Source organism: Nymphaea colorata, chromosome 13 (genome assembly GCF_008831285.2).
Source record: "Nymphaea colorata isolate Beijing-Zhang1983 chromosome 13, ASM883128v2, whole genome shotgun sequence".
Taxonomy (NCBI): domain Eukaryota; kingdom Viridiplantae; phylum Streptophyta; class Magnoliopsida; order Nymphaeales; family Nymphaeaceae; genus Nymphaea; species Nymphaea colorata.
In genome coordinates, this window is record NC_045150.1 from 11,856,494 (window position 1) to 11,873,561 (window position 17,068).

A 17,068-nucleotide genomic window follows, 5' to 3' on the forward strand; every position below is an offset into this window, starting at 1 on the left:
TCTCCGTTTTTGTCTGTTGCCTGCTCTCTGCCTATTTTTGTGCTGTATTGTGCTGCTGCTTCCTGCCTCCCTCGTTGCCGAGCCTTGCTCCCTGCTGCCCTTGCTGCCGACCGGACTTCGCTCGTTGCTAGACTGGTCTGTGATTATGGCAGCTTCTTCCTCGTCAACCGTCAACACAAATCAAACTGAAATCGGGGCTTTTAGAACTGAGAATGTTCCCATGCAGGTCATCACTCTTCGCCTTACAAAGGAGAACTATTTCTCGTGGTCGCCTGCTATGACTATGGGGATTGCTGGCCGTGGTCGGATAGCCTATATCGATGGGAGCAACCCCGAACCAGCAAGAACAAGTGATGTGTGGCATACTTGGTTTCTTGAGGATAATCAAGTGAAAACTTGGATTGTCAATTCCGTTTCCGCCGATATTCAGCCCCTTATCCTTCGGAAGAAGACTGCTAGAGACATGTGGGTGGTCCTAGAGCAAATGTATGGTCAAAAGAAAACGGCAATTCGTACTTACCAAGTAATGAAGACAGTCTATGGCATTCGACAAGGGAACTCTTCTGTTGCAGAGTACTATGGGGCTTTGAAAGCCAAGTGGGAAGAGCTTGACTATCATTCTGATATTCCTTGGCATTGTCCCCATGATCAGGCACTTTATGTTGCTCATGAATGGGAAAACAGGGTGTTCCTCTTTTTAGCAGGTTTCAATGATGAATTTGAAGGTGTTAGAAGCCAGATTCTGAATTCAGGGGAGGTGTCCAGTATTGAAGATGTGTACTCCTGTGTTGAAGTGGAAGAACAGAGACGGCTTGTTACAAAGGAAGGGAAGAGGGAACTTGTACCCTATCACGAGAGATCCGCTCTCGTGAGTCGTGGTCCTGGCGGCCCGTCTAGATCCCTTCGCCGGTGCACTCACTGCAAGAAGACAGGTCACACCGTGGATTATTGCTGGGATCTTCATCCAGAGAAGAAGGGAAACAAAGGGAGGTATTCTATTGGGAGGACGTCTGTGTCTGAGGTGCAAGCATCCAGTGGAGAAAAAGTCTCCATTTCTGCTGACCAACTTCGTGAACTAAGGGCTTATTTGGGCAGGATCGATGTCAACAAGATTGAGACCTCAGAGGAAACTATAGCTAATCATGCTCTTGCAGTTATTGGCAATCAAGGTAACTCTTCTGTGGGGGAATGGATTGTCGATAGTGGTGCTACTCATCACATGACAGGTAATCCAAAATTGTTTCATGAGTATAAGTTGTCCTCGGGAAAGGAACGTGTTTCTCTTGCAGATGGTTCCTCTACCTGTGTGGTAGGCGAAGGCACTCTATCCTTGTTGGACAAATTTCATGTGTAGGGCGCTTTACATGTTCCCCAGTTTCCTTTAAATCTCTTGTCAGTCAGTAGACTTACTAAAGAATTGAATTGTGAACTTATATTCTCTACCGATCGCTGTGTTTTGCAGGACTTGGTGACAGGGAAGAGGATTGGGATTGGTTTAGCTTCTGATGGATTATATCGTCTTCCCATACGTGTGGCTACTGCTCTGTTGACAGCGATCCGCAAGACAGATAAGAGAAGAGAAGAGTGTCTTCAGTCTTTTATGTACTGGCATGAACGTTTTGGGCATTTACCTTTTGGGATTTTGAAACTGTAGAAACACGAACAAGAAGAGGAAGAGAAACAACGATCACGATGTAACGTGGAAAACCCTCAACCAGAGGGAAAAAACCACGAATGAGGAGGAGTCGGTGCCCACTAGCCGCCAGACTCTCTCTCTCCTTAGTCTTTCATTCACACCATAAGGATTAGGGTTACACGACTTAAATAATGCCCAACAAGGGCTACAAGTTGGATCGGATACGGATCCAGACTCGGTCCCGAGACCCATCTAACATACTTCAACACTCCCCCTCAAGTTGGGCATACATATCAAACATGCCCAACTTGGATACATTTCTCTCAAATGAGGTCGAAGATAAAGCCTTCGTCAGAACATCAGCCGTTTGGTCTTCAGATATCATGTAAGGAAGTACAAGTTCTTTAGCATCAATTCTCTCTCGAATGAAATGCCGGTCAATCTCAACATGCTTTGTTCTGTCATGAAGCACAGGGTTGTTGGCCAAGTTAATTGCGGACTTGTTATCGCAATACATCTTCATTGGTTCTTCAACCTTTATACCAATATCAGTCAACAATACTTTCAGCCACAAAAGCTCAGAAACTCCCATAGCAACAGCTCTGTATTCTGCTTCAGCACTGGAACGCGAACAAACATCTTGCCTTTTACTTCTCCACACTATGAGATTCCCTCCCAAATAAATACAATAGCTAGAGGTGGACCTCCTAGTGTCAATACAGCCTGCCCAGTCTGCATCTGAATAACCTTCAATCCCAAGAGTGTCTTGCTTGACATATAAGAGACCTTTGCCAGGATTCCTCTTCAAGTAGCACAAGATCCTGTCAACAGCCTTCAAGTGGGCATCTGTGGGAGCATGCATGAACTGGCTCATCACATTCACAGCAAATGTAATATCAGGTCTAGTGAGAGTAAGATAAATTAACTTCCCTACAAGACATTGATATCTTCTTTTTGCCTCTTCACAGAGTGGCTTCCCGTCTCTAAGACTTAGCTTATGGCCAGCATCTAGAGGAGTAGAAGCTGGTCTACACCCTAGTTTCCCAGTCTCCTTTAACAAATCTAGAGTGTACTTCCGTTGATTTAGCACAAGGCTAGTCCCAGACCTAGCAATTTCTATGCCAAGGAAGTATTTCAACTTACCAAGGTCCTTAAGATCAAACTCGATCACCAACAGTTTCTTTAACTTCATTATTTCATCTTCATCATCACCTGTGACAATCATATCATCAACATATACCAATAGAATAGTAACCTTTTGCTTATTTCTCTTCACAAAAAGTGTATGATCTCCATTCCCTTGATGGTATCCACATTGTCTCATGACAAGTCTGAGTCGTTCAAACCATGCTCGAGGAGATTGCTTGAGCCCATATAAAGCTTTCCTTAGCTTGCAACATTTTCCAGGTTCCTCATATCCTGGAGGCATACACATATATACTTCCTCTTCAAGGTCTCCATTGAGAAATGCGTTCTTGACATCAAGTTGGTACATCTTCCACTCCTTCATCACAGCTAAAGAGATAATGACTCTGACAGTCTTCATCTTCGCAACAGGAGCAAAGGTCTCCAAATAATCAATCCCATATTTCTGACTAAACCCCTTGGCCACAAGACGAGCTTTGTATCTTTCAACACTCCCATCTGGTTTGTACTTGATGGTGTAGACCCACTTAGATCCAACCAAGTGAGCCGCCTCAGGAATCTTTACAACTTCCCATGTCATGTTTCTTCGCAAGGCTTCCATCTCTTCTTGCATTGCATAAGTCCACTTAGGATCACTCTGAGCCTCAGCAACATTCCTGGGAATCATAGTCAAAGAAAGAGAAGATACAAAGCATTTGTACTCCTTGCTCAGTCTAGAATATGAAACAAAGTTACCAATAGGATGTTGAGTACATGACCTGACACCCTTTCGCAGGGCGATGGGAAGCTCTTCACTAGCAGCAACAGTCTGAATCTCTTCTTCAACAGGTTGCTTCTGCGCACGACTTGGGTCATCCAGGGAAGGACTAATTGGATTGGGAGTAGAATTCTCACCACCTGTCATCTCATCTGTACAAACTCTTCGCCTAGAGTAAACTTGCCCAAATAAATGATTGCTCTTCTCTTCTGCCTCAGTGGAACACTCTCCATTTTTCTCCTGTTCATGCACCTCACTAGATAGACCATTTTTCTCTTGTTCATGCACCTCACCATTTTTCTCTTGTTCATGCACCTCACTAGATGGACCATTTTTCTCCTGTTCATGCACCTCACTAGATGGACCAACGGAGTCACGCCTGTAGTCCAAAAAATCTGTAAATTGAATTTCTTGACTCGGAGAATACTCTTCCCGTGACATAGAGTACTCCCCCTGAAGAGGATTCTCACCAAAATAGGAAACATGTTCAAGGAAAGTGACATCTTTGGTAACATAGGCCCGACCAGTGGAAGGGTCTCGACACTTGTACCCTTTTTGAGTGGGAGAATACCCTAAAAAAATGCCCTTAATAGATCTTGGATCAATCTTTTTAATGTGAGGACTATGATTGTGAATAAAGCAAACACAACCAAAAACTCTGAGTGGAAGAGAGAAAGGTTCACGAGTCCCCGGTAACAGAGAGTGAGGCGTCTTCCCATTCAACACACGACTAGGCAACCGGTTTATAAGATACGCACTGGTCAGCACAGCATCCCCCCAATACTTTTTTGGAACATGACGTTGAAAAAGAAGAGCCCGAGTCATATTCAATAACTGACGATTTTTTCGTTCAGCAACTCCATTTTGAGGAGGGGTATAACTACAGGAAGTCTCATGAACAATTCCCTTTTTTCGAAAGAAGCTATCAATAGACTGGCACATATACTCTCGAGCATTGTCAGATCGAAATGTCTTAACAGATGCTCCATATTGAGTTTCCACATAAGCAATGAAAGTCTCTATGACAGTAGGAACTTCACTACGGTCTTTCAGCAAGTAGACAATAGTGTTACGAGAATAATCATCTATAAAGGTGATAAAATATTGAAAACCATGACAAGAAGGAATCCCTGCAGGCCCCCACACATCAGAATGAATCATGGCAAATACCTCATTAGACCGATGGCTAGACAAAAGGTATGAAGCCCTAACATGTTTGGCCAGGTGACAGACATCACAAGACACCATAGTCATATCTAACCTGGAACATATATCAGGAAACAACTGTCTAAGAAGGCCAAAAGGCAAGTGTCCAAGGCGCTCATGCCACCGTAGAAGCAACTGAAGGGAGTCCTCTCTATTCTTCGTGGCTTGGCTGCCGTCATGAGAGCCTGAGCAGCACGCATAGGTAAACGATAGAGCCCGTCAGAAGCTAGACCAATCCCAATCCTCTTCCCTGTCACCAAGTCCTGCATAACACAGCGATCAGCGGAAAATATAAGTTCGCAATTTAACTCCTTCGTGATCTTGCTAACCGACAAGAGATTCAAGGGAATATGAGGAACATGTAGAGCATTGTGGACTAAGAACTTGTTCAAAAGTGGGAGACTCCCTTTTCCAGCCACAGAGATAGATGAACCATCGGCAAGGGAAACACGATCCTTTCCTGATGAAAGCTTATACCCATGAAAGACCTTAGGATCGCCGGTCATGTGGTGAGTAGCGCCACTGTCAATGATCCACTCTCCCATACGGCAATCCGCCATAACGTCTATAGATGAAGAAGCTGCCAAAATCACAGATAGTCCAATAGGAGGCACGAGCAGCGATACAACAAGAGAGGCACCGATGACAACGGAGAGCACCAACGGGCAGTAATATCCGGGTTCCCAATCAGCCCCAAGAGTGAACGGAATGTCGATTGGGGGAAACGATCGTCGATGTCGCTCGATGGAAGCGGTGCCTTCTCTCTCTCGGGCTGCAATCTCCCACGGGTAGAGGTTGCGCCACACGTTCCCCTTGCTGGAATCAAGATCCAAGAGGCAAAACCCAACAAGTATCAAGGTATAGAAGTGAATAGGAAATCAACTTCGAGACGAGGAAAGCCTTCACCCGTAAGACCAATTTGACCCCGGTCTTTTGTAAGGAAAGGGGGATGCGATCGCCGGAGCGCCGGCGGACGTTGAGGCAATCCTCAAGTTACGCTCCTCTCCTCCTTTACGTCCTCTACCAAGTCACGGACCAGCCACCTCTTCTTGCACGGTGGGCGCCAAAAAAAAACAAGAAGATGGAATCAAAGATCAACCAAGCAATATATTGCAGGTAAGAGGCGGATGCACTTCACCGGATTTGCAAAAGACCCCTAGGAAGTGACGTGAATAGGGGGAGGCAAGCCTAGGAAGCGCCTAAGCACGCATATCTTCTTTCTTCTCCGGGAAGCAAGACTATGGCGCAAAAGGCAGTGGCGCAAGGGACAACGGTGACGGCGACGGTCAACAACGCAAGAGCGACGTCGCAAGAGTGGCTGCGATGGCGATTGCGCAAAGGGTGACACCGGCGGCGGCGGAAACAGCGACGGTGGTATTGGGTATAGCGGCGGCAGCGGCGGTGGCTGCTGCAGCAACGGTGGCGGCAGCGGCTGTGGCTGCTGAAGCAACAGTGGCGGCAGCGGCGGCGGCGGCAGTGGCAGCGGCGGCGGTGACTGCTGCAGCGGCGGCGGTGACTGCAGTGGTGGCGATGGTAGCGGTGAGAGATATTAGGGTGGAACTTCACAAACCTTAAAAATTTCCCAAACTCGTCGGCTCTGGTACCATGTAGAAACACGAACAAGAAGAGGAAAAGAAACAACGATCACGATGTAACGTGGAAAACCCTCAACAAGAGGGAAAAAACCACGAATGAGGAGGAGTCGGTGCCCACTAGCCGCCAGACTCTCTCTCTCCTTAGTCTTTCATTCACACCATAAGGATTAGGGTTACACGACTTAAATAATGCCCAACAAGGGCTACAAGTTGGATCGGATACGGATCCAGACCCGGTCCCGAGACCCATCTAACATACTTCAACAGAAACATTTGTTTCCAGACTTGTGTTCCTCCTTTGATTTGTCTTCCATTTCTTGTGATGTTTGTCAGTTTGCCAAACATGTGAGGGCTTCGTACCCTCTTTCTTCTAGTTGTGCTAATGAAGCTTTTTCCCTGATTCACTCTGATGTATGGGGACCTTCGGGAATTCATACCCGTCAAGGTTTCCAGTATTTTATCACTTTCATTGATGATTTCTCTCGTGCTACATTTGTGTACTTGTTAAAAGACCGCAGTGAGGTTCCTCGTATCATCGAGACATTCATTCTTCTTGTGCATACCCAATATGGTGCGAATGTTAAAACTTTCAGGTCCGATAATGCCCGTGAATACATGTGTCAGTCTGTTGAGGAGTTTCTTAGACAACGGGGGATTGTTCATGAGACATCTTGTAGTTACACCCCCCCTCAAAATGGGGTAGCTGAAAGGAAAAATCGTCAACTTCTTAATGTCACCAGGGCTCTTTTGTTTCAGAGAAATCTTCCTAAACACTATTGGGGTGATGCAGTTCTTACTAGTGCCTATCTTATTAACCGCATGCCCAGTCGTGTTTTGAATGGTAGGACTCCCCACTCGTTGCTTCCTGGCAGTCGTCCACCATTTCCTCTTCCTCCTCGTGTTTTTGGTTGTGTATGTTTTATCCATGATCACAGTCCAAATGTCAAGAAACTTGATCCTAGGTCTATCAAAGGTGTCTTTGTTGGATACTCTCCTACGCAAAAAGGATACAAATGTATTGATCCTATTACTGGTCGAGTTTATGTTACGAGAGATGTTACCTTCTTGGAACATGCCTCTTACTTTGGTGAGAATCCTCTTCAGGGGGAGCAGTCTATGGGCAGGGAAGAGTATTCTCAGAGACAGGAACTTCAGTTTATAGATTTTTTGGACTACAAGAAAGCAGAATCACTTACTACTGATGATGTGCCTGAGAAGGAGGAAAGGTGTGACACTAGCATTGAGAAGGAAGGCCCTCAGTTGTTTGGACAGTTCTACTCTAGACGAGGTATTCGGACAGAGATGATGACTTGTGATGCTAGATCTACTTCCAATCCCAATGCCACTCCTTCCCTGGATGAACCAAGTCCTACCGTGGAGACCGTGGAGACTCATGATGAGGTTGAAAAGAAGAATGAAGATCTTCCCATTGCCCTGAGAAAGGGTGTCAGGTCATGTACTCAACACCCCATTGGTAATTTTGTTTCTTATTCCAGACTTGGAAAAGATTACAAGTGTTTTGTTTCTACTCCTTCTTTGGCTGTGATTCCCTGTTGCTGAAGCTCAAAGTGACTCCAAGTGGGCTGATGCAATGAAAGAAGAAATAGATGCCCTGAGAAGAAATTTGACATGGGAAGTGGTGAAGATTCCTGAAGCCGCTCACTTAGTCGGATCCAAATGGGTGTATACCATCAAGTACAAACCAGATGGGAGTGTTGAAAGATATAAAGCTCGACTTGTGGCCAAGGGATTTAGCCAGAAATATGGAATTGATTACTTGGAAACCTTTGCTCCTGTTGCGAAAATGAAGACTGTGAGGGTGGTTATATCTCTAGCTGTGATGAAGGAGTGGAAGATGTATCAACTGGATGTTAAGAATGCATTCCTCAATGGTGACCTCGAAGAAGAAGTATATATGCATATGCCTCCAGGATATGAAGAACCAGAAAAATGTTGTAAGCTGAAAAAGGCCTTATATGGCTTTAAGCAATCGCCCAGAGCGTGGTTCGAACGACTGAGAAGAGTGATGATACGTCATGGATATAAACAAGGAAATGAAGATCACACTCTGTTTGTGAAGAAGAAGGAGAGCGGGGTTACTCTCCTGCTGGTCTACGTTGATGACATGATTGTCACAGGAGATGATGAGGAGGAGATTATCAAGCTAAAAGGGTTACTGGCTACAGAATTCGATCTCAAAGATCTTGGCAAGCTAAGGTATTTTCTTGGTATGGAGGTTGCTAGGTCTAGTACTGGTCTTGTACTAAACCAAAGGAAATACACATTAGATCTGCTGGAAGAAACTGGTAAATTGGGATGTAGACCTACTCCTACCCCATTTGACACTGGGCACAAGTTGAGTCTTAGAGATGGAGAGCCTCTCTGTGAAGAAGCACCAACTGATGCACATCTGAAGGCTGTGGACAGAGTGCTATGCTACCTGAAGAAAAATCCTGGCAAGGGACTCCAGTATGTGAAACAAGAGACTATGGAAATCGAGGGCTATTCTGATGCGGATTGGGCAAGTTGTGGTGATACCAGACGATCTACTACAGGGTACTGTGTCTACTTGAGAGGAAACCTTGTTGTATGGAGGAGCAAGAGACAGGATGTTTGCTCTAGATCCGGTGCAGAGGCAGAATATAGGGCAGTTGCTATGGGAGTGTCAGAGTTACTATAGTTGAAGATATTGTTGACTGACATTGGAATAGAGATTGAAGGACCTATGAAGATGTACTGTGATAACAAGTCTGCAATCAACTTAGCCAACAATCCTGTTCTTCACGACGGAACAAAACATGTTGAAATTGATCGTCACTTCATTCGGGAAAGAATTGATGCGAAAGAGTTGATCTTACCTTACATGAAGTCTGAAGACCAAACTGCTGATGTTCTGACGAAAGCTCTTCTTTCAGCTTCATTTGAGAGGAATGTATCCAAGTTGGGCATGTTTGATATGTATGCCCAACTTGAGGGGGAGTGTTGATAGATTGTATGTTTTGGGTCCGGATCCATACCCGACCCGCCTTGTAGCCCGTTTTGGGCACTACTTAAGTCATGTAACCCTAATCCTTATGAGTCAATGATAATCTAAGGAGAGAGAGAGTCTGGCTGCTAGTGGGCACCAACTCCTCCTCATTCGTGGTTTTTTCTCCCTCGTGTTGAGGGTTTTCCACGTTACATCGTGATCGTTGTTTCTCTTCCTCTTCTTGTTCGTATTTCTACAGTTTCTTATGATTTTTCTTCTCCTAAACATTTAGCTTATCTTGCTTTGGTCCATTCTTATGATGAGCCCAAGACATAAGAAGAAGCAGCATCTAAAGAGTAATGGCAGCTTGCAATGCTTGAGGAACTAAATGCTCTAGAAAGAATGAAGATATGAGACTTAATGGAACTTCCTTAAAGGAAGATTGTGGTTTGTAAGTGGGTGTTTAGAATTAAGACAATGGCAAATAGATCATTTGAATGCTACAAGGCAAGACTAGTTGCAAAAGGATCAACAATTTGGAATCGACTACTCATAGCTCGTGGAAGAACACAACAAATGCAAAAGCGATGAACAAAAGCAAATGATGAGCAAAGAAATTGAAATTAGCGTAAAACTTTCATTAATCATCATCAAAGGATAATCACAAAAAAAGAGATGTGACCCTTAAATAGGATCGCTTTGCACACAATAGATTTGAATCTCTTAATGTTCAAAGTCCAACTATTTTTTTTTTAAACAAAGAAAAATAACTATGCAAATAAAAGCATAATTCGATCCAACTGATCCACTAGACTGCGTGTGAGAGAGAGAGAGAGAGAGAGAGCTTTAACTTTAGTTCTAAGTAATGTGCTGAAAGCACCCTTCATCTTGATCTAATTTTCTCACCTTAAGCTGCATTTTTTCAGTTATTCTACCAGTTTGATATGGATTATGTCATATCATGTTTGGACTTCATTTGTGTTTGTGTATGTTTCTTTATGCTTTTGTTGGTAACACTATTTGTGCTTTTTATTAAACACTTGAAAATTTATCTGCTTCTTCAGGATGTTGGAGTGCATGCTTTATCAAATACTTTCCATGTTGATGTTGAGCGTATAAGTAAAAGGAAGCCTGGTGAAGTGGTATTTTTCCACCATCAATTTTTTTTTTCTTTTGACATTGCTCTGCAAGTGTGATAAATAAGTTATGATGGATTGCGCTAAGTAGCAATTAATTATTATTATTATTCTTTTTGTTGCTATCAGCAATTACAGAACCTTCCTATTTCATGAAGTTCATTATTCATTTTAACTTTTCATTTTATTTAACCTTTCTCATTTTGTTTGTGTCTTTTTCCTTTGGTTTGCATGGTTATGTGTATATATAAAATTGTACAAATGAAGAGCTGGATCTATCCTGGTATACTTTCTGAACTTTACTAAGTCAATTTGACATTGTTCTCCATTTATATAACATGGTGCAGTGTAGATACAGGCGACAAAGCAGTTTCAAAATACTTGGTTTCAGGGACAATAACAACAATAACAGTAACAACAACAACAACAATAATATTAATAGTAATAATAATGCACTGTATTGACTTTAATTTAATCTTGTAGTTACATGGGAATTATAAAAGAAAATATTTCATGAACATGCAATTTTTCATTATCTATGGATATTTCAACTTTCTAGGATGGCTTGCTAAGTAAGCAAAATGTGTGACTCTCTTTCTTTCTCGTTCTTATAACCGATAAAGTATGGTGATAGCCAACTTGTCATGGCAAGTGAATGTCAGAAGATATTTTATTTTCCAGGAAAAATTATTAATTAGGTAATTTAAACGCATGAAGGTCTAATGTACTATAAGAGCTTATATGGTCCTGTGGAAGTTGAATTTTGTGACAAGCTGCCTTTCGCCATAAGGTAGTGCTCATGCCTCATACTACTAGTGGATGAGTACACAACTTTACATGCAGAACAGTGAGCTTCCATTTAAGCATGATTTGGTGTTTTGCCATTGCAATCTGTGTTTTGCATGAGGTGTCTGTTCCAGAGATGCAAAACATGGACCACGGTCAAGTCATACTGTCCTGTCCTTCATAGCATTCTAAGAATGGTAATAAAAAATCTCCAAAGGCAGTTACAATTAAAAGCATTAAGAAAAAATGATAAATAAAGAAAATACCAAAATAAATTAAAAGTTCTATAAAAAAGGTCTGAACTTAGTTAAGTTGACTTAGTTAGCAATGTTTTCAAACCCAGGGACTTGCCACTCGACTTGTCCATATGGGACTCATGACTTGGCTGCCAACTCGGTGGTCAGGCCCAGTTTTGTTGACTAATTTTTTTAAATAGTATATAGCTAGTCATAGATAGTACAGTCTACATATCAAAATTCATTGTCAAGCACACCAAATTAATGTTTCTACTCTATGTGATATAACAGTAAGTTTAAAATCAATGAAGCTAATAAGTAAGAACAAAAGCACGCCGCAGAGGCGCAGCGAGAGAGAGAGAGAGAGAGAGAGAGTCCGAAATGTGGAAGAGAGAAACAGTGGCAGCAAATAGAGTCAGAGACATATATAGTCAGAAAAAGAAAAAGAGGGTAACATGAAACCAGTAAAAAACAAAATCAGAAAGAAGCATATCTTGTATTGCCAGATTCTTGTTAATGGCAGTGTCGTCCGCAGAGTCTTTCATCTGCTGAAATCAGGCTGGCTAATGAAGAAAATGCATGCAACATTTTGGTTAACAAATAAGCTCACTGCAGAGTAGAAAAGGGCATGAGAACCCCATCGGGTTTCTTTGATGTTTAACATAATATGCCTATAAAGACTTAGATAGTTTTCTTTTTACAGCCTTGTCATTAACTGACTTACTGATTTTAAAATCACCCGTGAGTCGATACAAATAATGGGTTACCTGCACCAACACTTTGCTCGTGTCCAAGCTGCGTCCTATGTCCCGCCATGTTGACACGAGTGGGTCTGCGTTATATGCATGTCTGTGTAACATGGTATGGAAGTAAAAGATACATGGAATCAGGTCACTGCACCTTCCTCCTCTTAACTTCAATTATCTCCCAAGGGCAAGAGAAAAGGGGGTTTGAGAAAAGAGGTTTTTTTTTTTTTTTTTGGGTGGGGGGGGGGTGTTAATACCATTGTCTATGTGTACATCTGTATGTTCATATAAGTCAAAATGTAATTGTGGAATTATATTTTTGAAATAAAACTTTTCCTTAGCATTTGCAAATGATGGCATCCTTATTTATCCTTATGACATGCAGTTACCACCTCATGAACCTGGAGTTGTAAGAAGGGCTGTCAATCATTTCTTGCAGGTTTAGTTTTCTTTATTTATGCAATTTTTTATCGTAAAAGGTGATTCTAGTGATCATGTGTTTGATATACTCTTGATGCTGTAATAACCCTTATGTAAAAACTAGTATATCTAATCTTTAGCTGGAATATGTAAATTATGAATTGATACTATTGTTAAAACTTACTGTAGTTAAAAATGTCTGGTGCTTTGTTTATGATTAGACCACTCTGCATAAGCCATAGATTCTGGGTCCAAGCTGTGGTCTGATGACATCCTTCCTGATTCTCTAAGGTATAGTTTGACAACATGGAAATATTGGAATGGGGAATTTGATTCTCATTCTGCTTCTCCATCGTGTGTGATGGACTGGAAAGTTAATTCTAATTTCTAGGAAATTTGCTCCCCGTTGGATGGAATGGGAACAGACTTTATTCATCATCTCTTTCTCTAAAAAAATACCCCATAACCGGAGGAGCTTCCTCCCCATCGGCTTCTGCCCTCCCCAGTCCATCTCCATGTTCTGCGTCCCTTCTGCAGAACATTTGCCAAGAGCTGGCCTATCCGACCTCGGCCTCTTCTGCGTCAACTCCAATCACTTTGGCGGTATAGTTCCCAAGACCTAAGGCATCTGATTTCACTCTTGTCAGCATCCCAAGACCATGTATGATTTCACCCTTGGCAATAGTCCTTCGTTCCCCGTCCTCCTCCACTGTCAGCTTGCTGTCCTCTGCACCATCGTGACTTCTGGGTGGTGTCAGTGCTTCCAAGGCCTAAGCACATTGGTGATGCTGATCAGATGTGCACTTTGCTACCTTCACCCTCCCTCTTCTTTAATGGTGATTCCAAGAGGAGCTTCACCTGCTGCTAGCGCAGGGCCACCAGTCCGCCCTTGCTGTCCCTCTGTCTCTCTCTCTCACCTTTAAAAGCACTATGTTGAATGTGGGGAGAGGGATGGTGGTTGGGGTTTTTCAATTACTCAAGTTCATCCTTCACTGGGGCTGCCCTATTCTTCTCAAATTACACCAACCAGAAACGGCTACATATATGTGTCTTCGTCCTCGCTAACAATGGGTTCCATGGCTGCCCCCTTCCGAGCATCACCAACATGTATAGGACCTTGAATGAGAATATATTGATGAACAATGGTCTGAACACTTGCCTGCCACCAGAGATCAGCCTGTTGAGACTGTGCTGGCATGAGCTTCAATTGGTGGTGCGGAGCTGGCAGGGGAGATTGGGAGGATGAGGAATCTGGAGCAGCTCCATTGCTCATGATTTGTCCGTGCATAAGCTCTAACAGGCATTTTTTTTATGCTGGAAATCTCGTCCCAACCCTTGGTTCGGGATGAAAATGTCGGAAACATATTTCTGAAAATGAAACGGCTATTTTTTTCATCCTTTGTTTGATAAACAGGGTTGGGTTTACGAGTTTTGAATTTTCTTTCCAGTTCTACAATACATTTTCCAGGCATCAAACAAGCCCTAAACATAACATTGAGACTGTTGAAGCTTTATTCTGACTGCTTCTAGAAAACTGATAATGAATTATCATACAGGAACTTCATCACTACGAACTAGGATCTATATATATATATATATATATATATATATATATATAAGACAAAACATGCATAGGAAAATTAATACGTGAAGATAGTGCTGAATTATATGTGTGGGATATGAATTATGGGCATTTGTGATTCACAATGTAGATGAAATTTATGAGTCAAAATCATGATGTGGGCCTCTGCTGCAGACCTTAAAAAAGCCTCGGAGGGCCAAAATATTTAATAATAAATAATATAAAAAGTAGAACTTGTTAAACTATGCAATATTGAGATGAAATTTAACATGTTAAAGCACAATAATTGATATTTAAGTGTGAACTCATTACCGTACATCACATTAAACATTAGATGTGTCAAAAGTCTTGAAGCAACACGTTAGGTGGCATGATTATACAAATGAAATTCTTGAAATGAGAATGCTTAAACTAATCAAAGTAGGAGAGCATAGAGATTCACAACCTTTTTAAACATGAGATCTCTTCATGAATGAGGTTATCATGATTTATTCTTTGTGCTGTCATGTCCTATTTTATAACATTCAACTATTATGCTTGAATTTGTTGTAGAAAAAATAACTTAAAGAACAAGAAGGAGCTGAAAATCAAAATAACTTAAAGGTTTTATTGCAGATTTATATTCTCTCTTATTTTGATTAGTTTAACTAATTCTTGTCTTAAGAATTTAATTTGTATAATCATGAACCTAATGTCTTCCTCGAGGAATTTTGTTACGTTCAGTGTTTTTATGTCATGCTTATGTTTGTACCTTTCACTATTAATTAGTGTTGGCAGTTCTTTTTGAAGGTCCACTGCCTAGGCTGACCTAGCACGTTTGACCGCACAGTTTTTAATGAAAAAACTATGTCAAACTTATCTATACCATGAGATGAAGTAAAAGCATTGTCATTTTGCTTGGGGCACACCAAAATTTTGGGAACACCATTCATTTTTCTATAAAGGGTATCAAGTGGGAAGGAAGAAGTTGATAGCAAGCATCTAAAAAATGAACTGAAATGTTTATTTTTTATGAAATAATTAATTAGTCAGCATATTATGTTACATTTTCTCAGTGTCAATGCTTGTCTTTGGGTATGTGAAAATCAATATCCCAAATTGCATTTGGTGACACAAATTTTAAGTTCTTAAAACAATTGATTTGGTCCGGCTTATGCTCTTGAGTAAATAGAAAAAAAAGCAATTTCACGGTATAAATGAAATCAGTTACCAGTATGCCCAAAAACTTGCAAATATTCCGATCTTGACAGCTTTTTGGTCCATCTAATGTTGATCCCTTGCAATATTGCAAAAAGAATCCTCCAACAACATCATAATATTTTGGTTATGAAGGGCATGGTATTTTTGAAGGTTTGTTGCAATCTGCTTTCTTATATCTTTTATTTTGTTTTAATTTATCCTTTTGATTTCTATTTTTTCTTTTATTTCTGGAAAATTTTTATGGTTTGTTCTTTATATTTTTTGGGTGACTAGATTTCCAAAAAGGTCCCCTGAAATAGCTCACAAAGAAATTTCTGGAAATGGTATTGGTCACTAAATCCTGTCTCCCGACTCTTCAAAAAGGGTGCAGCACCTGCATCGATGCCACGTGGGTGCGGGTGCAGCTCTGGCTCGCACTCCAATCGCACCTTATGTTATTCCCTTTTAAAAAAAATTCTTTTTTCTTCTTCTCTCTGTCCCTCTCTTTCTTTATTTATAGTAATAAAAGTGAAAAAAAGGAGAAATTAAGCTAAGAAACAACCATATAATTATATATATCATTGCTGCATCCTTGCACTCATTTTTTTTTGTGTTGTGCTGCACTGGCACCTGTATCCGCACCCCACACCCATGTGGCATAAACTAGATCAAATGAAACCACTTACTACTGTTTTTTTTTCCCTTAAGTGGATCCTAAGGATCATATATACCCTTAATAAAAATTGTCTTGCTCAACATTGTATGGCAATTAAAAGAATATACATAAAGTTCAATTGCACTTTTTGTAACTTTTTTTAGGATAAAGGGAGTCAGTATACTTTCTAACTTCTAGGACTTTCTCTTTTAATGCCAGAAAAATGAAGGCGATATCATGTTGCTTGATGTCCGGACTATTCCTGCAAACTTCCATGCAAGGTTCAATGCTAAAGAGCGCATGTAGGTAACATTATTTTTGCTCTTTTGTGCTTGATGGTGCATTATTTTCTTGTATGTGTTCATTTCTGCAGATACTTATTCGGTTCACTGGAAATTGTAGGCCTTTGTGGGGCTCATTCTTTGATCTGGATAAGAATGGCTTAGCCACTTAGCTTTTCACTGAAGTGTAAATCAGGCCCAAACTAGGCAAATACTTCAAGAATATCACTCTTGAATCTCTCACTAACTCAACAAGGCAATACACAAGAGTCCTCTAACAAGAGGATAAACAAAACGTATATTGATCTTCAACAATACTACAAGATGTGGCTTAACAAGCCATAACATAATAGGGGACAACAGTCCCTTATTTATAATACAAGGGAAGAAGAGAGGAGGAGGGGAAATGGCTGTTGGGCCATTTCCAACGGCTAGAATTCTAGCCATTGGAGACAGGCCCAACAGCTAGTTCCCCTCTTAAATAATAAAAAAGGTGTAAAAGAAATAGAAAAATACATAAAAGAAAATGGAAAATTACAAGTATGACCTAGGTACCCTAAAATATACACATATCTATATATGTAAGACATATATTAGCACACTAATATATGTAATATATATATATATATATATATATATATATATATATATATATATATATATAGGAATACATACATTCTAACACAAAAATGGAGAATGGCTGGCACCTGTGGTTTCATGGTTTCTGTAGATCAAGGAG

General features: G+C 41.2%; 1 protein-coding gene across 5 annotated transcripts in view; it reads left to right on the plus strand.

Moving 5' to 3' along the window:
• LOC116266561 (uncharacterized) overlaps window positions 1-17,068 on the plus strand; it is a 32,164-nt gene that overhangs the window by 9,512 nt on the left and 5,584 nt on the right. For 3 of the 5 annotated variants that reach the window (XR_004175404.2, XM_031647808.2, XM_031647810.2), the window contains 3 exons: window positions 10,373-10,450; window positions 12,598-12,651; window positions 16,268-16,350. Coding sequence is in view for 4 of the 5 variants with exons in the window: in XM_031647808.2 (XP_031503668.1) it covers window positions 10,373-10,450; window positions 12,598-12,651; window positions 16,268-16,350 (215 nt within the window). In the remaining variant the exon portion in view is untranslated. The remainder of the gene's footprint in view (window positions 1-10,372; window positions 10,451-12,597; window positions 12,652-16,267; window positions 16,351-17,068) is intronic. The other 2 variants (XM_031647809.2, XM_031647811.2) reach the window with 1 other exon arrangement.